Source organism: Triturus cristatus, chromosome 7 (genome assembly GCF_964204655.1).
Source record: "Triturus cristatus chromosome 7, aTriCri1.1, whole genome shotgun sequence".
Classification (NCBI taxonomy): Eukaryota; Metazoa; Chordata; class Amphibia; order Caudata; family Salamandridae; genus Triturus; species Triturus cristatus.
The window spans coordinates 250,450,113-250,476,814 of record NC_140590.1 but is presented as its reverse complement, the minus strand read 5'-3'; the positions used below and the strand labels follow the sequence as shown (position 1 = coordinate 250,476,814).

Here is a 26,702-nt window from a genome sequence, read left to right as displayed (position 1 = left end):
CTGGCCACAGTAAAGGTAAAGACCAGTCTTTCGCTGCTGTTCATTATTTTACCATGTTATGTTATGTTATGTTATGGTGATTTTTAAAGCGCGCGATTACCCGATAGGTGTCCTGGCGCTAAACATCAACAGTCCTTTCACTTCTCTCTCTTGAATGGTCTTTTCCCCGAAGAATGTAACTTTGTCTTAGTAAGGGGAGGGCAACAGATTTGATTAACCCAACTTCTGTGATTCAGGCATTACGCTTTTTGTTGAGATTTTATGTGCAAGGTAAGGCGAATGTGGGCAGTTACCTAGCAGGTCTATCAACCACCAAGGCTACTGAATCCTTCAGTTTCCCATGCTAGCTCGGATAAAGCCAACTGCTGAGGATGCTTCAGTCCATGCTGCTTTGGCTACTAAGGGCCAAATGTACGACCACCCAATTTGCGACTCACTATTTGCGACTCACAAATTGGCATGTACAATTGTGTCAGAGACACTGGGGCATATCAACAACAACCGGCGATAATTATCGCTGAGCGCACTTAGCGCTCGGATAATTATCACCGGCTAGCGACGATTTTTATCGCTGAGATATCATGCTATTAGCAACGCTTATCTCATCAGCGATAAAAATCCTAGCGCTAACTGGCTAACGTGAGATTATCGCTGGAAACCCAGCGATAATCTCATGTTAGCTAGTTGATAGGGACTCACAAACTTAGCCATGATATCCACCTTCCATAGGATATCATGGCTAAGTCAGTCCTGAAGCAGGCGTAAGGAAAGTAGCGATAACAGGGGTTATCGCTACTTTTCCTGACGCTATGCTTCATAGTGTGGGGCTTGATGATAGGAGAAATGTCGCTTAGCGACATTTCTCCTGTCATGCCAGGTCAGGAACGCCCACTTTGCATCTCATTAGAGATGCAAAGCTGGGCGTTAGGAATCCTGACGCTAAAGCAAGGTATCACGCGTTAACGTGACCTTGCTGATTAGGCGATAAAATTATCGCCGCTTTTCTGCCGAAAACGGCCGCAAAAGCGGCGATAATTTTTTATCGCCTGCTTGTTGATATGCCCCACTGTTTGCAATTCCCAATGGGGTTGCAAATTGCATGGCTCATGAATATTAATGAGGCACTCACAATTTGCGACCCCGTTGGAAATGGCTGGCCCTCTCAGGTATGGTGGCCTGCTGGGCTCAGCAGACCTCCATGTCTGGGACTTCTTTTAAATAAAGCAGTTTTTTTTCTTCAATGCAGCCGGTTTTCCTTAAAGGAAAACAGGATGCATTTTAAAAAAGAAAAATCAAACGTTTTCGTTTCATTTTTTAAGGGCAGGTAGTGGTCCCTGAGACCACTGCCTGCCCCTAAAAAATATTTTCCTCTGCATTTGCAAAGGGGAAGTGCATTACCACCCTTTCGAAGAGGGTGGTAAATTGTGAGTGTTACGCGACCGCAATTGTGGTTGCAAAACAGTCTTACATTGAGAGTCGCAATTAAGAAGGGACGCCCTTGGAACTCCCCATACTTATTGCGAGTAGCAAATCCTATTTAGCGAGTCGCAAATAAATTGTGACTCGCTAAATAGGGTTTGTACATTGCCTACTAGTTTTTGCATGCGCAAACGGGTCCCAAACCCATCTGCGGATTCAATTTTGGGTCGTACATTCGGCAATAACTGTCTAAGAGAAATAACTAACATACAGCCAGTTCTCTGAACCTGTTTTAAACTAAGCAAATTGGAATGCGCCATCTGTTCACTTTGCCTCTTACTGAAAACTGTTTAATTTGCAGCCAAAAACTGAGAATGATCAGTTGCCGAGACTCTGATTGATTATAAGAGGTGTGTTCCAATTTAAGGCATCTGTAGTGAGATGACACAAAGCAAAAGCTACTTGCCCTATCAAAGGTAAACTGACAGTGCTATAAGAAGGGTTCCATGCACAGCTGTGTCGTTTCCCCCGTAGACAGAGGAATTAGATATAGATGATGGCCTAGTGCTGGAAGTGGGCATAATGGTAGTAGAGGAAGGGCATTACATCTCAGTGGGCATTAACTGATTAAAGTGTTTCGAATGGGTAGTCTTTGTCTTGCCCCACTGTGTCCAGATCCTCTTTAATCTTTGCTATGGGTGTACAATAACCTTTAAAGGATTCCCAGGGGGATCATCAGGTTATATCGATCTTGATGACAGATAAGCTAATGATTCTCAGATAAGTAAATACAGAGAAGTTGCCAGATCATCAAATCAACGTTGATCACTTCTTACAAAACTCATAAGCGGTCTGCACTGTTGTGAACCTCACACCAACCATGATACAGTAAAGGAACCCCAGGATGCAGGAAGAGCCAGTAATTACAGATGAAAGATCTGTAGCCAGTAAAACAAGCAGCTAACAGCACTACCGAAACCCAGCTACAACGAGGGAACTGGAAGAGTGAGAAAACATGGAAGGCAAGGGAACTGGAATACTGCGCTAAACTGGCTGAAACACGAAGCCATACAGCATAATGGAAAGATGCCAGACAGCTTGGGATTGTTACATCAGGCTTAAATACTCCCCTGCCCAGACTGCTCCAGACAAACTCAGTTGTGGTGGGCAGGTCATGACATCTCCTGTTTTACCTATTAGGCCACACTGCCTGCCAGCAGCATAGATGACCACCAGGGTCTCCCGGAGTTTTCTCTAAATTAGACCACTGTCTTTCCTTTCCATTTCTTTACAATCCCATAAAATCAAACAGTCGGTGGATCTTTGTCAAGGGGACCATGTACAAGGGACACACATAGCATTCAGATGTTTTTGGGGCTAATGTGACAGAGATTTGCCTTATATATCCAACTTGTGTTAGTTAAAGAAACAAGATAGACAAGATACATGTTGACAGTAAGCAGTCACAGAACTCTAGCTTAATATAAATTCTACTGTTCACTGAGGCTCATATCTCAGGTGCTCTGTCGCTCAGTATCCCAGACATGCATTTTCAAAAAACATTTGTAACAACCGGGTCCTGGGGCACCAGGGCAGTTAGGGGTCACTGGGCTCCAGTTCCATCAATTGGAGCTGGCCACAGCTAGTGTCCTGGGGTCACAGTACTACTGGACCCCCAACTGTATAACCAAGTGCTTCTCTCCAGTACTTGACTTTCCCAGGGTAGCAAGACAGAGCAGTCCAAGGCTTACTCAAGGAGGTGAGGTGGGTTAGGCATTCAGAATACAGTTTACACCGCAATACCAGCTAATACGATCAATGTCCAGTCAGTGCTTTACTTTATAAAAGAAAAGTACTTTAATACACACACGAAAAATAGACTACACAGGAAACTAAGATACACAATGAAAGCAAGAAGTCTCTACAGGGACCAATGATTCAAATTGTAAGTTCTTCAAAAGGACAAACTTCCCCCAGTAACAGATGGTAACTGGAAACACCCACAGGCTCCCACAGCACAGGGGAGGAGTCAAGGCAAAATCAATTTCACCTTTAATGACAACATATAGCTTCCCTCGTCTCCCTCAATGTTGGTGTGCAGCATGTTCCCTTATCTAGAAACAGCCGTCTGAAGTCTCCTTGTGTTTCAAAGGACGGAAGCCTTCACAAGCCTCAGACATCTCTGACTCTGCTCCGATGCTCCACCTGATAAACAGCAGTCCAACTCCTTCCATCAGACTGGCAAGTTCTTTTCACTGGGAATCCATCACACAGACACCGTCTCAAGTTCTCCTGGGCCTGAAAGAATGGCAAACAAACCCCTGGATTTTACTCCTGGATCTCGGCTTCCTTAGCAACCCCTTGCGGGCGCCTTCTCAGTAAGGAGATCAGCATTGAACAACCACATGGCCAAAGGGGCCAAACTTTCATTATTCACTGGGAGACAGGCTAATCCAATCAGAGGGTCTACTAATTTTGCATCCTGGGTTCCCCTCCAATCCTGGGGCATATTTTCTGCATGCTCACTGTGTGATCGATCCATGTGAGGAGGGCTCGCCCAATCTCTTGGTACCGGTCTGTCCAATCCCACAGAGACACATTTTAGCTTCCTCCAGACAAGGAGCCCCTGTCCATCACCCAGCAGAAAGGTAAGGGGTGTCCCAACAAAGGGAGATTTAGCTAAATACAGAGAAGAGCTAGTGCGTACCCCGAATGACCAATCTTCTACTAAGAGTAGGGAGGGGTATGGGGAAACTGAAATGTCCAGCAGACCAGAAACTGCCCATACTTTATCACAAGGGAGCCGGTAGGCAGCACCTCCTAAAAAGTACAGGTACCCCTGAGTATGGATTAATGCTGCCACCACTGTCAGTCTACTACAGCCTGGGTAGTGAGGGCAGTAGCCACCCTCTGTAGAAGAGGAGTGCACTATACACGCCTTCTCGACCTCAGAGTCAAGCTCTAGGATTTCAATCCATATAAACAGGAAAACCCTCAACAGACATGCGTGATTGCCTTGTTCACTTAGGTAGAAATCAAAAAACCTACAATACTTTCAAGTGATTTGTCAGGAGATGAAGATATGACAGGAAAGCATGGTCAGTAGAGCCATGTAGAAGATGTCCGGTCCCAACAGCATTAGTTAATCAGACAAAAAGTGTAGTGGTCTGGTGCAGGTGTAGTGAGTCTGTCATACTCCTCTCTTTACCCATTCTCTCATTCCATCTTTATCTTTACATCTTTTCTTGATTCCCCACGTTCCTCTCTCTGTCTCACCCTCTCTCCCTCTGTTACACTGTTTAGGGCTTTTTATCATATATTTCCTTTATTTTATGATGTCTGTGAGCCCCTCTCCTCCTATATATAGCACTCTCTGCATCGCAGTCATTCTGCGGCGTCTTCGGGTCTCCAGTCCAGGCTTCTTCTCCAAGACCGTGCTGCTGGTGACCCTCACCTTCTTTAGGGATTTCACTATTTCTTCTTTTTCTTGGGTTCTTTTGTGTCATGTTTGCTAAATGACTTGATTACTGATTTCAGCTTGCTGGGCTTTTGTTTCACTGGAATAAAGATGAGAAATGTAAGTTAAAATTAGAGAGTAAACTTCTCATTTCACAGTGAGAGTGGGTGAGAAATGGGGAAGCAGGAGGGATTAAAACATTGAAGTGTAACAGAAGGGAACAGGAAACAATGAGACAGTGGGGCAGTGTGAGAAGGTGAATACAGAAAAGGAAGTAGTGGAGAGACAGACAATGGAATAGAATAAAGACAAAACAACTTCTAGACATTCCATAGCCTGAACCCTTTCTGAATGACAACAGAGTTGACAATATTGTGGTTGTTGAGATTTAATGAGATCAATAAGTACAGGTTTCCCCATCGGCAAAGTATATGCTAAATAGTTTTTATTTGCGGATTGCACATTCGTATTGAAAGAGATAAAAAGCAAGAAAATTGGGGAATTTGGGTGACTGAGCGCAATGGGGAAAAAAAGAAGGAGCGGAGGGCAGGAGAGGAGAAATGAAAATTATAATGAAAGGAAGTAACATGGAGAAGAAAGCACAAAGGAGTGCAATATGAGAAAGGAAGAAGAGAAAGAGAATAAAAGAGAAGCAGTGAAAAGAGATTTAAGAGCAAAGAAGAGGAAAGAAGAAAGTAGAGAGAGAAGACAAATTGAAACAATATGAGGAAGAGATAGAAGTGGATTAAGAGCAGGACAGAAAAGAAGAGGGGAACAAGTGAGAAGAAATATTGACACACAGTGAAAGAAAGAAAATAAGAGGAATAATAAAAGAAAAGGCAAAAGGTGTATGGAATAAATAAAGAGATACAATTGAATTAAAAATGGGGAAAGAGGCGATAAACAACATTTAAAAGATGCACATTGTTCTTTGGCCATACAATAAGATCTCTGGAACCAGCTTTTCCCCACTAACAAATCTCTGCAGAATAGTGATGTCAGAATAGTATTGTACATTATATCTGCTGTACGATGATAGGCCAACAGTAAATACAATTGTTCACCATTTTTTACTACTTTCCCTTCCTACCTAAAATATACCAGCAGTCTTCCAAATCTATCAACAAGAGAAGCAGAATACCTGACCTCAAACTTGCGATTCAACTGATTCCCACTTTTATTTTTTGAATGGTTAAATCACCTCCCCATCCGATTCTGCTTTGCAGAACATCCAAATTTAACTATCATGAAAAACTTGTCTCCTCCACTATAAAAATAGTTTCTCACTATTCTCCAAGACCTCACTGCTTCGGAACTCAAGCAACTTAGCCTATCTACCACTGTCGCCAAGATTGTAAAGAAATATAATAACATTATTCAGGTGGTAGTTGTGATTTTGCCATTTCATAAAAAAAATCATGAAAAAGCCAGTCAATTGTAGTACTCTGAATCTCCCAACAACAGAGTGATTAGGAATGCCGGAAAAGAGTGGTTAAAACACAAATCTGGCATGGCCAGCCAAGATGGCCGAGTGGACCTAACCCGCCGAGGCTCAGCGGCAAACCCACAGAAACGGTCACATAACCGAGCCCACTAAGGGGAAATCATGCTTCAAGATTAACGATGAGAGGCTAGTGACATCGGGTAAGTAGAAGACTCGCCTGAGAGGAGCAGAAAGGGTACCGATGTTGTTGGATTCACTGTCCGCCGCTGAGGCCCAAGAATAACATGACGGCTCCGTCACAGGAAACTGATTGCGGAATGGCGCAACAGCGGATCGGGAGCCTCTCCTAACAGCAGTAGGTGAAGAAAAGCAAGTGAAGCCCCCCTCGCCCCCGGGAAAGAACATGAGCACAGTGAGTTGAGACATGGGAGGAACTACTCCCCAGGTGCTATTTGCGACCACATCCAGCGGATATCGCAGACTCTTTGCCATCCAAAAAGACACAGACAAATAGAGTCTCCAGCTACTTCTCACCCACGGAGACCACAGGGACAGCAGCAGAAGGAGGACAAATGGGAGGAATGGAGCTCACTAAAGATGAGCTTCTGGCCTCCTTGAGAGACTTCAAGAAAGAGCTCAAAGAAGGAATCAAGGTGGACCTTGGAGGCTCTTCGTTCCGACATTTTGGGTAAACTCACGTCCTTGCAACAATATATTGATTCAGTGGGCAGTCGCAAACTAGACGTAAAATCGAAAGTACAATATCTGGAATGCAAAACGGCAGAGATGGAAAACTCAACGAAAGCACTCCACAAGCAATTGCAAGTCAATATCCTGAAATGTGAAGACTTCGAGAACAGGTCTAGGAGGGACAATGTATGCCTGCGGAATCTGGAGGAAGGAGCAGAAGGGGCAGATCCAGAGGCTTTTGTCCTGGGTCTGTTTGGAGAAGCACTCGGCCCAGGAGGCATGAGGATACAAATAGACAGTGTAGACAGGGTGGCCCCACTGCTACCTGGAGGAAATAAACAACCACAAGACGTTCTGGCCAAGTTACACACCTTCAAGATGAGGGAGGCAATCATTCATGCAGCAAGATTGAAGGACAAAGTATCCTTCCAGGGTTCAAGTGTTCACAATTCACAGATGTGGCCCCGGCAACTCTGGCACGTAGGCAACAATTTCGCCCAGTCACGGTAAAGCTGAGAAGAGAACACATAAAGTACCGGTGGACATACCCATTTGGAATAGCTTCATTGTACCTCCCATGCAGAAGCTGTTGAACTCCTTGGTCTGCGACCCTCCAAAGAAAAGGCAAATGAAAGTGCCTGATGTGACACAGGGGAAAAGTCGGGGGAGGGCAATGGCAATCGCAGAAACAATCAAAGCCACAAAAGAAGAAATGACTAGACACAGCAGAGAGTGGCTACAAGGAGAGAGCGCGGGGGGTGACCACTAAACATTTATCCAAGTACTGTCCTTAGTGGTCTGGACCAGCCTTACAGGAACTGCCAAGATGTCTCGTAACACTCTGGGGCAACAGGAGAACTGACAACTAGGTTGTGTAATGATAAACAGTACTAAGGGTGGTGATAACGTTCTGGAGAAGAGGTGGGGTTAACTATGCAAAGACTCCCCCAAAGCTATTCATTAGTAAGTGACTTGAATATAGTATTCTTCAGCTCGCCATAAGCGGTTATGAACCAATACGTCCACACTAAGTATACTACAATGTACATTGCTCATGTATATTTTGGAAAGTTGGGTCAGATAGACCCTCAATGTTTTGTTCCAGGAATTGTTTGTTCTATTTGTGGGTGAACAGGTGCGATCATATCTCCATTAGGCATGTATGGAGGGGAGGGCGAGGCTGGCGAGGTGACCGTATATGACGGGGAGAAGTTGGGGGGAAACTATCGGCGTTTGGCGCTACAAGTTAAGTAAAGATGGTGCTTACCATGCTTGCGTGGAATGTGAAGGGGCCAAATTCCCCTGCCAAACGTACTAAATTATGGAAATACCTCCTAGATCGGAGACATGATGGCGTAGCCTTACAGGAAACACACATAAAAAGTGCGGAGGAACACTGGTTATGACACAAGGCCTATCCCATTCTTTACCGCTCTTCAGCCTTGACCAAACACAATGGGGTAGCCCTATTCTTTCACAGCTCTCTGACGTTTCAGCCAGAGGGAAGTAAAACGGACAAAGAGGGTAGGATAGTCATAGTCAAGGGGCAGTTACATGGTCGTCTTTGTACCTTTGCCTCCATCTATGCACCTAACTCTAATCCAGCCACATTTATATCTATGGTCTTTTGTAATTAAGAACCTAGCTCAAGCACCACAGGCTACCTCCATACACTCAATTACTATGTCTGACCATGGCCCAGTCACACTGACACTGGCTTGGGACAGTCCCCCTCCAAAATACATAAAATGGCTTTTCCCAATAGCTCTTACAAGGGACCGCTTACTGCGTGGACCCAAAGGACACCTCCCAGGCTACCAATTGGGATGCCTTTATGACAGTATTTAGAGGCCTGTACATAACACTTACTGCAGAGTTGACTAAACACAGAGCCCAAGAGAGATTAGCATTGGAGACAGAATTGAAAGAGGCAAAACAGGAACATAAGAGGCAGCCTATTTTGAGCTTACAAAGAAAGGTAACGGCCCTCAGGGGCAAATTGAACGGTATACACAGTAATAGAGCAGAACTAACCCTCCTACGACTAAATACTCCACTTATGAAAAAGGTAATAAGGTCGGCTAGACAGTTGAGGCTCAAATGGGACGCCGGGGGGGATAAAGTGACCATGGAACCAGGTAAAGCATACGCCTTCGGTCAATTCTACAAGAACCTATATAAGGCAGAGAACTACAAAACAATAGAGCATACACAATATTTGGGGGAGGTGGAACTTCCGAAAGTATCAGCACTGTAGAATGAAGCACTGGGGGAACTGATAACCACAGAAGAAATGAGCAGAGCTATAGATAATCTTAAAATGCACAAATCACCAGGCCCTGACTTCACAGTTTTATACAACATTTGGGTCTGAAATAAACCCACAATTAGTGAGCCTCTACAACTTGTTCACGGAATCGCGCACAGTAACTGCATCTATGGGGGAGGCCCTCATTTCGGTATTGCCGAAGCCAGGGAAGGATCTTCACCAATGCAGCTCCTATCGCCCAAATAGTGCTCCTCAACCTGGACGCTAAGATTGACACAAAAATATTAGCAAGCAGATTAGAAACGTTAATGCCAGAACTCATCCACACGGATCAATCCTGGTTCATTCAAGGCAGGCAGACTCACGAAAATCTGTGGAGGGACTTTTACATGGTGGAAAGGCAAATAAAAAATCAATACCGACTGTTCTCCTGGCACGAGACCCCGAGATGGCCTTTAAGCAAGTGGATTGGCCCTTCCTATTTCAGGCCTTGCAGAGGTATGGATTCGGCAGCAGATTTATAGCCATGATAAAAGCGAACTATGCGTGTCCTAGTGCTAGAGTCTTAGTTAATGGGGTGAGCTCGGCAGTGTTCCAGTTAGAAAGAGGGACACGACAGGGATGCCCTCTTTCGCCACTTTTATTTCCCCTAAGTATAGAACCCTTGACTGTGAAAATACGCAAAACACCTGAGATACAGGGTATCTCATTTGGGGTGGATGAACATAAGATTTCTCTTTTTGCAGTTGACATGCTTTTATCAGTGACAGCCCCAGAATCCTCTTTGGTAGGAAAATGGAAGAGCTGAAGCGCTTTGAACAGGTGGCAGATCTGCCGGTTAATCGAACAAAATCTCACCTGCTGAACCATACACTGTCACAGAGGAAATTGGAATTGTTACTCGCCTCTACACCCTTCCAGTGGGCCAAAAAGGAAATCACATATTTAGGCATAAAGATCACCCCTAAACTCCAAGATCTTTTTAAAGCACATTACCCCTCTACTTCTTCAACATTTGAAGGCGGACCTGCACAGATCAGCTCCCATGTATCCCTCATGGATAGGTCGCATCCTGGTGACCAAGATGATGGTGTTGCCCAGAGTCCCGTACCTTTTTCAAGGCTTCCCGATTGAGATAGAGCAGGGGTTCTTAACCACATTAAAATCCATGATCATTTGCTTTATATGGCGGGACAAAGGGCAATGTTATCATTTTGTGAACTACGTCTACCCAAAAACAGGGGGTGTGACAGCAACTTTGACTCTAAACCTTAAATTAAAAAGTATATATAACTAGAGCATTGTGTTCTTAAATTGACCTTTCAGTCAGAACATTCTGACTAAGTAGGTACATGTTTTGCTATATTCATTACAATGAAGGCTTTGATGAAACCGCATTCATGCATATATACTCTGAGTGTTCCAGGATGGACTGTATGCTAGTCAACTGTGTTCTTAATAGTTCCAGATCGATCATATAGGGTTATCAACCCTACTGATCTCAAACCTTGTAAGGTTGATCCTTCTGACTACTATTTTGTTCAGTGCATAAGGTTAGGCAAGGATCGATTTGAGCCTTAAATGGGATGGTGACTACTCACAGGGGAACAGGTATTTGGCATATTTTGCTCAGGCAACAAGTGAATATAGCTTTAAGCTCAGGCACTTAAACCTCCATGCTTGTTAGAAAAAAACATTATGCTTCTGTATTGTTTTACGTAAGTTAGCCTTCGCGGCGCCATTATGTGTACAGGCGCCATTTTATATCATGACCAAAACTAATTCTCTGCTATTTCTGAGAAACAGCCCTTTCTAGGTTATGTTTCTTCGGAGTTGAGTTTTGCCACACTAATGAATGCATTGTTCTTATTAGCGCATACCTTTCATTTAGATGTAAGCCTTCTCCCACTTGTCTAGTGGCAGGCACAGGAGCAATTGCCTTGACTGATAGATAATGTGTGTCCGGCCTCAGTACCAAAACTTACTGCTTTGCAATTTACTGTCCAGCTGCGTTTCTCTGGAAAATGCCATGGTGTGCGTGTTTTCATTGATTCTGAAATGTACATAATGTATCGTTATGCATGCTGAAGTCAGACTCTCTCTGCAACACTCTTAGCGACTGGGCAGACAGGGCTCCGCCCTGAGAGAACTTTGAATAAACTGCTATTGATTTGTATTTTCTTCTGTCTGACCGACTCTTCATTCATAGAAGGCAGAGAGGTGGTTGTGAGTGACCGGAGTGGTCCGAATCAGGCTACTTCCTTCAGTTGGCGTCTGAACAGGGACTCCTTCGAGTGAGTGGCCCTTCCCCTTCTGTGGACGGGGGGAGGTCGAGGCTACCGTCAAGTTGGACGGACGGATCAGGGATCCCTGTATGAGGAGCATTGATTGCTCGCAGCTGCCCCTTCTGTCTGGCCGGTCGGTGCCTCGCCCAGTGGTCATCCCGACTGGAGTCCTGAAAGGCGAAAACCTTTGATCTGACCGTTTGGTCTGAAGGGTCGGGAGTGGAGAATAGATTTGTTCTGGCCTGCATACATCAGGTGAGTTTGTTTTGGTTCTTTAGAATCAATCATTTTTATTACGTGATACTCATTCAAATTACACAGCTCAACTGCCTACAACCATCGGCCGGCAAGGCGTAATGGGATGATCAGTACACAGCGCACAGGTCTAGAGCCCGGAGGGCGACCCCGCAAGAGAACGATTTAGTGCAGAACAGACCTGCAGGGCAACTGCTCATGTATCACTTTTATAAAATTTGAAAAACAAGACAAATAGACAAACCCCCAACCCTCAACCCCGCCAAAATCCCCACCCTCTCCGCATCAGTCTCGAACCTCCAAGCCTAGTCCCCCCGAGGTCAGCGGTCATAGCCCAGGAAAATTCAAACTGCCCCAGCCGGTTCCAAAGTGATGAGCTGAAGAATTTGAAAGTATTTTGGGCACGTGACTTCCCTCAATTCCTTTGACAGGAGCTGCAAGAAAGGACCCCAGAGCTTTGCATATTCTGACCCCTTCCCATCAACGCTGAGCAACAGGCGCTCCATCGCAAGAAGGTGCCAGAGTCTCCGTATCCAATCCCTCGGGTCCTGCGCAATCGGAGAGCCCCACTGCGTCAGAAGAACCTGCCGCGCCGCAAGCAACGCTAATGCGAGTTGTCTGCCCTGCAACGAGCGCAAGGGAAAGGACCTGGGATGAGGAAGACCCAACAGCATGTACGCAGGATCCCGGGGGAACGTGATCTGGAACGCCCCATCAAGGTCATAAAGAATCGCCGCCAATACCGCACCAGCTTCGGGCAATGCCACAGCAAATGGACTAGGGTGCCAGGATGACCACACCCCTGCCAGCAGAGGCCTGACTTAGTGTTGTCCCAAGACTGAATACGCGCTGGAGTATAGTACCAATATGCCACCACCTTATAAGCAGATTCCGCGCCCATCATGTCAGAAGCTGTATGATGGGCTCGGTAGAAAATATGCTTCTATTCCATGCGCCTCAGAGGGCGCCCCAACTCAGTCTCCCACCTAACCTGCGCTTTCGACCGCTGCTGCTTAGGACGCGACATTATCATTGCGTACAATTCCGATATGAGTTTCCGGTCATCTTTTTTACAAACCAACCAGCGCTACAAAAGTGGTCAGGGGACGCGACATCAAAGCGAAATTAGAAGATTGGGTCACCCAGTGCGCCAATTGCGAGTAATGAAAAGTATCAGACTTCGGTAAGTCAAAATAGTCTTTGCGCAGTTGGGCGAAGGGGATCATGCCATATAAGTCAAAGAGGGAGCCCACCCTCTTACACCACTTCTCCCTCCATCGCTGAAAGACAGGAGACGCGCAGCCTGGCGGAAAGTCAGGGTTGTCCACTATAGGTGTCATAGGGGATGGAAACGTGGTCCAACCCTTATGGCCAGCTAACTGATCCCACGCTTTGAGAGTCGGTGAAGTCACTGGTGACGAATAGAGGCCCCGTGCCCTATGCTTCCGTGGAAGCCAGAGTTCACGCCATATATTACACCCAGCGACCGTCTGATCCATAAAGTTCCAGTGTTTGCTGGACAGTGGTCTATTCCACTCCGTGACATAGCGCAGACAAGATGCTTTGTAATAGGCACCCAAGAGCGGAAAGCCCAGCCCCCCGCAGCCTTCGACGAGGTGACAAGGGATAATGCGAGCCTCGGTCTCTTATTATTCCAAAGAAACTTATTATGAAGCCCCTGCAATTTCCGGAGAGTACCTGGTGGAGGCTGCGCAGGGAGCATCTGAAACAAATAAAGGACACGTGGTAGCACAGTCATTTTTATCGCTGCGAGTCTCCCATACCAGGCCAGATTAAGGCGAGACCAGTCGGATATCGACTTGGAAGTGTGATCCACCAACAGGTTGTAGTTGAAGGTGACAGTTTTAGCAATGGAAGAGGTCAATCGGGTACCCAGATAAGGAATGTCGGAATGCACCCACTGGAAGTCAAAGTCACGCTGCAGGTCACAAACCTCTTCTTCAGGGATAGAGAGCTTAAGAATCTGTGATTTTGAGAAATTCACTTTAAACCCTGCCACTGTTCCAAAATCATGAAGCTCCCTCGCCAAATACCGCTGGGTGGTGTGAGGATGGATAAGTGAAAGAATAACATCATCCGCATACGGACTAATTTTGTGTATGTCGGCGCCAAACTTGATTCCCTCTATATCCGGGTTTGAGCGTATGCGCTGGGCAAAAGGCTCCATATAGAGCACGAAAAGTAGCGGGGACAAGGGGCACCCCTGCCTCGTCCCCCTGGAGATGGGGAAGAGGGAAGACTTACACCCATTCACTCTCACCGATGCCTTAGGGGCTGCGTAAAGACACTGCACCCAGCACACAAAATTCTCACCAAGCCCAAAGGCCCGCAAAACGGCAAACAGGTAGCCTCAATCCACTCGTTCAAAGGCCTTCTCGGCGTCGATGGAAAGAAGACAAGCCTGAGCCCGAGATCGATGAACCAGGTCTATGAGATGAAGAATGCGCTTGGTGTTATCCCCACCCTGCTGTGTAGGAATAAAGCCTGATTGGTCTGGGTCTATGATACCATCCATCAGGGGGCTAAGACGTGCCGTCAAGATACTCGCAAACAACTTTGCGTCTATATTTAAGAGAGAAATTGGCCGATACGAGCCACAATCCTTCGGATCCTTCCCGGGCTTAAGGATGACCGTAATAGCGGCCTCCGACATGGAGGGTGTTACTTCCCCAGTATCCAGGAAAGAGTTGAAAAGACGCATTAAAAGCAGAGCCAGCACAACGCAAAAGGTTTTAAAAAACAGCGCGGAAAAGCCATCTGGCCCAGGCGATTTGGCTATCTTGAGATGGGCTATCACAGATATGACTTCCTCAATGCGAATAGTGGACTCCAACGTGTCGGCCGACGATGCAAACAACGGCGTAATGCGGCAGGGTGCAAGATAGTCCTCCATCCCCTCTGGTCCCGACACCTCCCTGCTATACAAGCGCTGATAGAAATGGCGGAAAGAATCCACAATAAGGGCGTCAGTGGTGTGCTCGACCGCTTGGGAGTCACTGATGGACTGAATCGCTGTCCGCTGTGTGCGCGCTCGCAACCTATGGGCTAACAGCTTCCCCCCTTTATTCCCACACAGGTAAAATTTATGGTGCAGGCACAGGAGTGCATGCTCGGCCCTATCGAGTTCTAAGTGCTTCAGCATGCGCTGCTTTGTTTCAAGCTCCCTCCACACCCTAGGAGCACCTGTTCTTTTGTGGACAGACTCTAAAGCTCCCACCTCCTTCTCCAGCTCCGCTTGTTAAGCCTTACGCAAACACGTGAACGCGGCAGTCAGCGCAATGAATTCTCCCCGCACTACCAACTTTAGGGCCTCCCAGACAGCTGCTAAAGATGTACTCCCTTGGTCATTATCTGCCAGGTAAGCGATGATCTTGTCCCGTATGCGAGTAACTACCGATTCCGATTGTAGCAAAGAATCGCGCAGACACCAACCGGGAGGTGGGGTCTTGTACCATGAGAGGTGAGCTGCACCGAAATGAGGGCATGGTCGGAGAGCGAGCGGGGGGTGATAATCACATCAGATAAGCAGGGCAGGAGTGAGGTGGAGACGAAGAAGTGGTCGAGGCGGGCATAGGTTTTATGTGCTGCTGAATAGTAAGTGTAATCTCGTTCAGTGGGGTGTTGTACGCGCCAGACATCATGCTAACCGCCATCACTCATCAATTGCCTCCCCCCCTGCGAGAGCGCGCCCGTACGATGGGTCCGTTGCTCAGACCTATCCATACACAGATCCATCACCATGTTCAGGTCCCCACCCACCAAAATCAAAGCGTCTGGGGAAGCCAGAATCTCAGAGAAAGCCGTCCGCAGGAAGGGTTCCTGATGCTCGTTCGGGGCATACAACGACCCTATAGTGAAGTGCGTATCCCCCCATTGCACACGGACCGCAAGGAATCTCCCCTTAATATCGACGACCTGGGAGAGAACTTTACACTGAGCGCGGGCGCTAAAAAGAATTGCAACCTCATGCTTTTTAGCCGAGCCGGAAGACCACAACTGTAAAGGGAAGCGTTTGTCTCTCAACCGCTTAGTGTCCTTAGAAAGGAGATGAGTCTCCTGCAGCAGACACACATCGCCCCCGCGCTTTCCAGGAGGGACAGGATAGCAGAGCGCTTAACAGGACTATTCAAGCCACTATCATTCAGGCTTACCACCTTTAAGCTCCTACCTATAAAAGTCGGGGAAGGAAGAGCCGTGACCTAGCCGCAGAACACCAGAGCGATAAGGCGGGCAAGAGGGCAGTGGCCCAGGCCATACATCTCCCAAACCCAAGGGAGAACTGATGCAGAGCCCCAAAACATCCCCAAAGCAACCCGTCCCCCAAACAAACCCCCCCCCACCCATAAGACACAACAAACACAGAAAATACAGATCAAAAAAACGGGACACAGGAGCCCCGTAAAGGGACAACAGTCTGTCACAAAGATCAAATGATGATGGGAACATGGCACCATGGAAAATTGCACCGCTCACTGGAGGCAATATACATCCAACACTCAAGGGGCAGTTGATGGTAAGAACACTCAATCAAGGTCCTCTCTCCTCAGGCGCCGAGAAAGAGCCCACCTGATGGCAGCCACGCATAGCTCATGGAACGCTGGTGTTGTCCGTCATCTGTGCCACCGATGTGACAGCCGCCTCCCTCTCCATGAGACTAGTGGACACGTTGGGCCACGAAGACTGAGGGAATTTCCCAACCCGCTGCCAGCCATCTGAGCACCTGCGCAGCCGCGGGGGAGCGCCAGCCATCCCAGACGGAGAAGAGGACCGGTCCAACCCCAAGACTTCGTGAGCGGCATAAAAAGAACGGATCTGTAAGAGTTTGCCCTGGTATCTGAAGATAAGACGAAACGGGTGGCCCCACGAATAAGGGATGCCTTTCTCACGGAGGTGACCAGTGATGGGTTTGAACTCCCTACGTTTAACCAGGGTTGAAGCAGCTAAGTCCTGAAAGAGTGTTGGCTGATGACCCCGAAATTGCACAGGGTTGAGATCGCGGGCCTTCCGAAGGATTTGCTCCTTAAGCTGGAAATCGTGCACGCACACCAGAATGTCCGGCGGGGGAGCTTTAGCACCCCTCAGCAAGCCAACACGGTGCACGCGATCCATCTGTATTTCCCGCTCTTCACCCTCCCCCAAGATCTGTCGAATAAACTGGAGAACATATTCGCGGAGGTCATCCACTTCCCCTTTCCATGGCACAGCCCGGATTCTGATATTATTTAATCGAGAACGGTTTTCCAGGTCCTCGACGTGGGCTTGCAGATCAAGATTTTGCTCTGTGAGGCGAATGACATCCTGCTGGAGCTGATGTTATCGTCCTCCAGCCCCAAATCGTGCGTCTCCACAGTAGCGACGCACTCTCCAAGGGCGTCCATGTCGCACCGCACCTCACGGAGATCAGAAGAGAGCTGGGAGAGAAGCTCCAGAATATTTTCCTTAATGGCTGAGAATAAGTCAAGCATAAAAGCCTTAGTGGCCGGCTGATCACTATCCTCAGACTGCGGCGAGTGTGGGCCCGATTGGGATGAGGATGGGCCCGCTGATTTCTGCAAGGCGTCCTTTAGGGTCTTATCTCGCCTATGCTTGGAGGACGACATGGTAGTCAAGTGAAGCGCCCAAGGAGTCACCAGTCCAGCAGAGCCTGTAAACCAGGAGGGAGGGGAGGGAGGGGGACAGCGCTATGCCACCTCCAAAGCCCGTTCCGCAGCACACAGCAGGGCCCCCACCACAACACCGACCGTCGACATACGGCCCGAGCACCACCTCCACGAGAACAGCTACGCCTCCGCAGCCGCAGGCCAGAGCGCACGGACCTTGCGCTGATTATGGGACACCCTCGCACTGCAGGCCCCAGGAGACTCCGCCGACGGTCCCTCAGACCACACTGCCAGCAGGCAGGTGCCGCCCACTGACTCACGGGCCGAGTGCAGGCCCCCGGCAGCCAACAACGCAGGCCTCCCAGGCCCGTAGCCACCACCAGGCCCAGTGAATGTCCATGCAGGGGGGGGGATCCCACAATCGCAGCGCGCGCCCCTATGCGGTTACACAAAGGGGGGGGCACGGACCGTCCCACACAGCAACACTCTGTGAGGGCCTGCAGAGAGGCCCCACGTGCGGTCCGCAGTCACGCAGCCCACCGTCCACTGAAGCGCGGACCGAGAATCACCACCTTGCAGCGAGCATCCCCTCTCTCAGCAGCGCTGCTATACCGGGCCGCACTCACCACCCAGTCGTTGCCATGAATCCCCTGTCCGCCGGGGTATCAAGCTGCGCGGGCCCGCGCCGAGAGACCTCAATGCCGAATGTCGCAGGGCCAGACCCTCCAGATATAAAAATGGTGGCCTTGGAGCGGGCCCCACCGCCGTCACCGCACCAACTCCGGGGCGACCAAGAGGCGAGCCCCAGTCCACGCTGCCACCGCCTCTGCAACGCCACTGGACGCCCCCGCTGCCGCCAACGCCTCTCCAGGCCGCCAATTACGGTAGGCGACCAGATCCAGCAAGGCCGCTGAGCCGCAGCAAGGCCGGGCCAGATTGCCCGGCGGAATCCACAGATCACCGTCCCTCACCAAAATAAGGACAGCCGCAGATGTAGGGCAAGCCGCACACACAGCGGGGCACCACGGCCAGCTCAGATGGGCACCAGGTGGCCAGATAATCAAGGCGAAAGTCGGGCGGCGCCAGAGAGACAGGAAAACGCGTCTCACTCTGCTGCCATCTTAGCCACGTTCCCCTGTTTTGGTTCTTTGTGGATATGGTACCATTTTGGTTTGTATTTGGTATGGTCTAAAGACCGACTTTGGGACAAAAGCAATTGCAATTGTTTTGCTAGGCATAAAATAGTGAACTTGTTTTCTTATAAAATGCAGAGTTTCAGCAAATTGTTTGTCTTTTGCTGTCGTTGTTGTTCTACTGATGCCTGATTGGAAGAAAGTCAGCCGGTGCCTCCAGAAGGCAGTCCGAATTTTGATATGTATGTGAAGCATGGTCTTGGCCCTATTATGTTTAGTACATTATGGCACAACTATACGACGAACAATGCTGAATTGCAGTGGCCGTTGACGGGCACTTTCGATGAACAAAAGATTGAGTATTTAAAAGAACAGTTGTTTAAGAAAGTAGGCAATCTATGTTAGATTCCCTCGGAACGTGGCAATAGACAGCTGAGCAGAAATTAATGAAAGTTGAGAAATATGACAGGGGAAAGCAGGAGAAGGGTACTGAATGTAAAGATAGGTTTCGATTACATATCGACAAATCATATGTGGCTCAGGAGGAAGATGGTACTTTTGTGGAAGAATTGTTAGAAGCTGGACCCCCGCCTCCGTATGCCCCGCAGAGATTATATCCTACTGTTCCAGTGCCCTCACAGCCGCCCGTCACAGTTGCGTCTACTGTCTCTGTCCCTGTGTCCACTGTTGTCACATCAATGGCTGTGGCTTCTCCTCCTCCTCTTTGTTCTGTTTCTTCACCGTCTGTGGCAACTGTGAGAATTAGTACTCCTGCTGCACCTATTGTTTCAGCATCCCTTTCGCCAACTCTTTCCCCTGCGACACAACCACCAGCGACGATAGTGCCTGTTACTACTGTTGCCTCTCCCACTGTGGTTTTCCATCCTCTAACATTACTAAGTAGTGGGACGCCGATGCATGGATTTGAGGATAGGGATTGGACGAAGTTTAGTGAACGCATGGGACCATTGGTGAGGTCTCTTGTAGGCGATGAAGAGAAACAGGTAATAGCTAATTAGGCTGCGCAGTGGGCCCGTAATCCTATTTATAGTGTGGAGGTAAGTAACTAATCCTTCTCATCCAGGGGATACTCATCAATAGTCATAATCTATGAATAGAGTAGCAAGCCCATACCCAAAGTCTCGCGGACGAGCACGACAGCATTTAAAACATACAGTAAAAGCACATTTAGCATCACAGTTATGCAAACAGGTTCCTCAGAGAAGCCTGCCCCACCTGGGCGTCGGCCTGCGCGTCTGAATCTAGGCAATAATGGCGCGTAAAGGTATGAACTGAGCGCCATGTAGCCGCTTTGCAGATTTCAGACATGGGAACGTTGCGAAGGAGTGCAACAGTAGAAGCCTTCCCTCGAGTAGAGTGTGCTCTAGGTTTACCCTGCAGAACCTTGTGGGACAGTTGGTAAGACAAGGCTATACATGAGACAATCCATCTAGAAATGGACCTCTTGGAGGCAGCCAGCCCGGTATTCGTGGGCCCATAGTTAACAAAGAGCCTATCTGACTTTCTAAGTGGAAGGGTCTTAGCCAGATAGAATTTCAAAACCCTCCGGAGGTCAAGAGAATGTAAGGCTCTCTCCGGGGGAGTGGATGGATGAGAAAAAAAGGTGGGCAAAGTGATCACCTGATTAATGTGGAAGTCCGAGACCACCTTGGGCAGGAAGCTCGGATGAGTATGGAGCACCACCCTATTAGCATGAAACACAGTGTAAGGTTCCTTGCAGCAGAGGGCCTGAATTTCACTGACCCTACGGGCCGAAGTGATGGCTACTAAGAAGGCAGCCTTCCAGGTCAGATGCTGCAAGGACGCCTTATGAATTGGTTCAAAAGGGGCCCCCATTAGCTTAGAGAGAACGATGTTAAGTTCCCAGGAAGGGGAAGAAGACCTCACTAGAGGGTAAACTTTCTTAAGCCCTTCTAAGAAATCCTTTACCACTGGCATCTGGAAGAATGAGGTCTGGGTAGGAGACTTCCTATAGGCTGTAATAGCAGCTAAGTGTACTCTGATGGAAGAGTACTTTAACCCAGACTTCGCCAAGTACAGTAAGTAGGGGAGAATAACCTGTTCTTGACCCCGCATCGGATCAAGGGTGTTATCTCTACACCAAACACAGAATTTTTTCCACTTAAAGGTGTAAGACTTCCTAGTGGAGGGCCTCTTTGCCTCCCGGAGAATGTTCATACAGTCCGGAGGAAGATCTAAATGTCCGTATTGGATGAATTCAGGAGCCATGCCGTCAAGCTGAGGGAGGGAAGATTGGGATGAAACACCCTCCCCTTGTCCCAGGGTCAGCAAGTTCGGTAGGCAAGGCAACCTCCTGTGTGGTACTTCCGACAGCTGGAGTAGATCCGGGTACCACCACTGACGGGGCCACTCCGGGGCTATTAGGATCATCCGAGTCCTGGCCCTTTAGAGTTTCTGTATCACAGCCGGGATGAGAGGGAGAGGAGGAAAAGCGTAAAGCAATGTCCTCGACCAGCTGATCAAAAGTGCGTTCCCCTCCGACCCCCGTTGAGGGAACCTGGAGGCGAAGACGGGGCATTTTTTGTTTGCCGCGTCTGCGAAAAGATCGATGTCCGGTACGCCCCACAACCGGAAGATCTCTTGAGCGACGTCTTCGTTGAGCACCCAGTCGTGCGCTTCGATGAAGTCTCTGCTGAGGCCGTCTGCCTGCACGTTCAGGGTGCCTGGCAGGTAAACAGCGACGATCGCCAGGTTTCTCGCCAGAAGCCATCTCCAGATGGACTGGGCTTCCAGAGACAGGACCCGCGATCTGGTGCCTCCTTGTTTGTTCAGATAGAACATAGTTGTGGTGTTGTCTGTTTGAACCTGAACATAGTTGGTTTGCAGGGATGGATACAGGGACTTGAGAGCTAGGTGGACTGCTCGTAGCTCCAAGAAGTTGATGTGATAACTCTGTTCGATAGCGGACCAGAGACCTTGTACTTGAAGCTGGCCCATTTGAGCACCCCAGCCCTGCATGGAGGCATCTGTGACCACTGTCTGTGTCGGAGGCGCCTGATGGAAAGGGACGCCGTGAAGCAGATGGGAGCGCTTCATCCACCACCGGATGGAGTCTTTGGCGGCTTGATGAAGGGTGATGGGATCTTCCCAGCGGCTGGACCTCTGAGACCACTGATCCTCTAGTTCTTGTTGCAGAGGACGCATGTGCAGACGTGCATTGGGCACAATGTAAATGCACGAAGCCATCGACCCCAGGAGAGATGACACTTGTCTGGCTGTGGGAAATGCCGTGCTGAGAAGCATGCGGCCTTTCTGAAGCATGGAGGATAACCTCTCCTCCAAAGGACACACGCTTGCACTTGCGGAGTCTAGAGAGGCGCCCAGGTGGTGGATCCGCTGAGTGGGATTGAGGACCGACTTCTTGTAGTTGACCTGGAGGCCCAGCGAGTGCAGAAGGTTGAGGCAAAACGAAAGATGACTCTGGAGTCGAACAGGAGTGGAACTCTTCAAGAGCCAGTCGTCGAGATAGGGGTAGACGAATATCTTCCGCTTGCGGAGAAAGGCAGCCACCACCGCCATGCACTTTGAGAAAGTTCATGGTGCGGATTTGAGGCCGAATGGCAGAACCCTGTATTGAAAATGCCGGCGAGAGATCTGAAATCTGAGAAACTTTCGATGTTTCGCTGAGACAGGAATGTGGAAGTATGCATCCTGTAAGTCGATGGCACACATCCAGTCCCCCTGGTGGAGATGTGGGAAGATCTGGTGCAGTGCCAGCATTCTGAATTTTTCTCTTTTGACAAATCCGTTGAGTAGGGGGAGATCGAGGATGGGTCTGTACTCTCTGACCGCTCCTCGTTTCTGAACAAGAAAATACCGGGAGTACACTCCTAGATTTCTCTGCCTGGTTGGAACCTCCTCTATGGCGTTCTTGGAGAGGAGAGTGGCAACTTCGTCCTTTAAAAGTTGGTTTTGGATGGGAGGGAGTGGCTGCCTCCGTGGGGGTACCTGCGGAGGGGGAGATTTGAACCTCAGCAAGTAGCCATGCTCTAGAATATTCAGCACCCATCTGTCGTTTGTAATGGCTTTCCACTCTGTCAGGTGAACGGTGATACTTCCTCCCACCGGAGTGGCGAACAAGAGCAGAGGAAGTAAGATTTCACTGTTTTGCGGGCTGTTTGGTAGAGGACTGTTGTTGCTTCGCATTTCCTCTTCCTCTGCCCCGACCCCTTTGCTGAAACTGGGACCTCTGTAGATTCTGGGAGGACCATTGGGGTGTTTGAACGCGCTGGTGAAAGGCACGTTTGTCGCCCTGGCGAAAACGCTTTCGGAATTCTTTGCGTTTTTCCAGCCCCACAGCCTTCACGGTGTCCAACTCTGCCTTCATCTTGCTCATTTGGTCATCCGCATGAGCCCCAAATAATGATGATCCGTTAAAGAGCAGATTGAGAATTCTCTTTTGTGCGTCAGGCTTGAGGCCCGTTAGTCTCAGCCAGGCCGAACGCCGAGAGCAGACACCCTGTGAGTAGCCATGTGCGGCAAGGTCCGAGGCATCAGCCGCTGCGCTGATGATTTGATTGGCCACCAGCCCGCCTTCTTGTAGGAACTCTGTGAAGTCCCGCCTGTCTTCTCTAGGCAGCTTCTCCGCGAATCTGGCGAGGGAATCCCACAGGGAACGATCATACCGCCCCAGCAGAGCTGAAGCGCTAGCCACCTTCATGTGCGAGGCAGAAGTGTTGCACATTTTCCTGCCGTAGGAATCCATCAGCTTGCTGTCCTTCTCAGGGGGGACAGAAGAAGACACTGAGGTCGAGTGGGACTTCATAGCTGCTGCCACGATCACTGAGTCCGCTGGCGGGTCCGCCCTCAAGAACAAAGGATCCTCAGCTGGAGCCTTATACTTCTTCGCTATTCTTGACGGAACCGAGCCCGCCGTAGCCGGAGTGAGGAACGTGGACATAGCTGGGTCCAACAATCCTGGCACCAAAGGGAGCAGAGGTCTGGGAGCCGACCGATGATGCAACGGTCAAAGATCACTGAAGTGGGTGCCTGAGGGATGTGCAGCGCGATGTTCAATTTCTGCGCCCCTCTACCCAGGACGTCTGAGAAGGTAGCGATGTCATCCACCGGGGACACTCGCGATGGAGGTGTAGAGGAAAAAGTAGGAGAGTAGTCCCGGACTGAGGACCTTGTGGATGAAGTCCCCGTGGGCAACCTGGTGCGTCGCCTCTTGTGAGAGCGTTCGCTATGGTGAGCCCTAGACCTTGAGCTGCGCTTTGACGGAGATCTTGGACGTCTGTGCGCGGAGCAGCAGTCCCTGGAACGAGACCGGCGGGGAGTAGGTGGCCTTGGATCCCTTGGAGGAGACTTACTCCTGCGCGGTGGAGAATACCTGCGGGAGTAGTCCGATCCAGGACTTCGACATGTGCCAGAGCCCACATCCCGCAACCAGCGAGGTGACTGTCCGAACCTCTCTGGAGACTTGGGTGAGCCTTCCGGAGATATTTGCACAATGTGCAGTCCCGGAGATGATGACTGCTCTCCTGGAGATCGAGACCTCTCCACGGGAGCTCCAGCTGTACCCTCCGACGTCGAATTCCTCGATGTCGACGACGTCTGCGTCACCATCGGCAAGTGTGGGGTATGGCGTTCTGGCCTCGACGGCGGTCTCGACGCCGATCGCGGAGACCTCGATGTCGATATCCTCTTCTCTGGCACCTGACGTCGACTGGATGACCTTGACGTCGGCCTTGCACGCCGTCGACTGGGTGACTTCGACGGCGACCTCTCTCGACGTCGACTCTTCGACGTCGACCTCTCACGCCGTCGACTGGGCGATTTCGATGTCGACCTCTCACGCCGTCGACTGGGCGATTTCGACATCGACCTCTCACGACGTCGAGTGGGCGACTTCGACCTCTCACGGCGTCGAATTGTTGATCTCGACGTCGACCTTCTATGTCGCCGAGTGGGGGTATCCCTCGACGGCGAAATGCCCACTCGCGGCGGAACGTACGTCACCGCATCTCTCGACGCCGACCCCCTCGAGGGTGGCGGAGAGTGCCTCGACGTCGACGGAAGCCTCAACGTCGATGGAGACAGTCCAGACCTCCCCGGACTAGCAGCCTTCGAGCCCGAAGGGCTGCGCCTCGACGCCGACTTACTTTTGCGCGGCGGAGAATCTCGACGGTGAGATGAATCCCTTGACGCCGAAGGTGTCTTCTGCCTTTTCGACGGCCTCTTCGACGTCGACGACGAATCCCTAGGACTCTTGGTCTTTCTGGAGCCAGGAGAGCTGGTGTGTTGCCGTTTTTGCGATTGTGTAGCTGAAGAAGGTGGTCTTGATGAAGAAGGATCGCCTTCACGACGGCTTCTGTCCTTCTCCAGCTGTGCCTGTAGTCTAATGCGCTCTCTATCCCTCAGAGTGCGCTTGGAGAACTTCTGGCAGTGAGGACACCGGTGAGGATCGTGTTTAGATGGTAAACACGCAATACACACCGAGTGTGGATCTGCCAGTGCCATCTTGTTGCCACAAGAAGGGCATTTCCGAAATAAAGGAGGCATTCTGACTGGAAAAAAATCGAAATTTTACTGGAAACCAGCAGAATCAGCCCCCAGAAGCCAGAAAACATCGAAAAATGCTTGAAAAAGCTGTAATTTCCAAAATTTCAGTCAAAAACTGAAGAGCTCAAGCTCCAGGATCCTCACAGAAGGAGCCGGAAAAAAGAACTGGCCCAACTGCCACCTGTAATGCATCATGGGAGCAGGGGGTCTCATGCAGGTCTTAAAGGCACGGTCCCCCTACTCTAATGCCTTAAAGGCAAGGTGTCAGTTTTCTTTGTTTCTTGATACTCAGCTGCAGCCTACTGGCGAATGCTTACAATTACAAGTTGCTTTATGACAATAAAGCAGTGCTGTGTTATAATTTGCCTGATGCTTCCTTTTTTCCTTACGGGTTAGGGGGCACTACTATGCAAACATACGTAATTTACAGCATTGCCATGTTTTGAACATTTTTAGGCTGCATGTATATGTTTTCACATATGTATATATATATATGTATATATATGTATTTTCTATATGCTCCGGGATCCCGCACATGGGCGGGGATTATTCATAGATTATGACTATTGATGAGTATCCCCTGGATGAGAATTTGAAGTATGTTCTGGTGGTGGTTTTTGCATTCAGTATATGGGCTGAGGCTTATCCCACTAAAAATAATATAGCCATTACGGCTGCAAAGGTACTCCTGAAGGAGTTTTTTCCTCATTTTGGCTTGCCACGTTTGATTTGGACTGGTAATGGAAGTCATTTTAATGCCCAGGTGATTCGGCTGATTTGGGATGAGCTGCATATAAAACAGAACTTTCATGCTGCCAATCACCCACAGTCAGTGGGTTTGGTTGAGAAGTACAATGGTACTCTCAAACTGAAAGTGGCAAAAATTCAGGTGACAACAGGGTTACAGTGGCCAGATGCATTACCATTAGCTCTTTTGTCGACAAGAACATCAGCTCATTCTAGAACAGGATTGTCACTGTGCGACGTCGTATTTGGACGCCCTGGCTAATGTCTGGGGCGTTTCGCGGATTCAGCGGTTCTCAGACATTGAGTATCCATTGTTGATCGATTACCTTTGCCAGTTAACTGAAAATCCGCGTTCTATTCACCAACAGGTCCGGGAAGCCCTGCCAGCCACACCAGAGGGGCCCGGACACGACATTCAGCCTGGTGATTTCATACTGATCCGTAATTTCCAGAGGAAGAAGAGTTTAGAGCCGCGTTGGAAGGGGCCAGACAGGTCCTCTTGGCTACACATATCGCAGTCAAGGTCGCCGGCCGTAAGAATTGGGTGCATGGCACTCATTGCAAGAGGGTGCCTCTGACTTTGCCTGATGACCAATGGATTAAGGATGGAGTAGGGGACTCTGAGTGTGAGACGGTGCCTCAGTTTGTCCCCTTCAGTGATGCCAAGCTGAGCTGGACCAAAACGGATGCGGAGTATGATGCAGTGCTAAATGCAGCAATTCCACCGGAGATACAAGCTAACCAGGAGCCCTTTTTTATTGATCCCTCTGTGCCTGGAGTCTCCAGGTACAACCTGCGTCCTCAGCTGAGGAATAGTCCACCAGAGGAGAAGTCAG

The 26,702-nt window shown here is 49.2% G+C and overlaps 1 protein-coding gene across 1 annotated transcript in view; it reads right to left on the bottom strand.

The window, feature by feature from the left end:
• Positions 1 to 3,255: 3,255 nt before the first annotated feature.
• The window catches only part of GARIN5A (golgi associated RAB2 interactor 5A), a 245,012-nt gene continuing 221,565 nt past the window's right edge, over positions 3,256 to 26,702 (bottom strand). Inside the window, exon 7 of the mRNA XM_085614337.1 lies at positions 3,256 to 4,976. Coding sequence (XP_085470463.1) covers positions 4,891 to 4,976 — 86 coding nt within the window. The 3' untranslated portion in view covers positions 3,256 to 4,890. The remainder of the gene's footprint in view (positions 4,977 to 26,702) is intronic.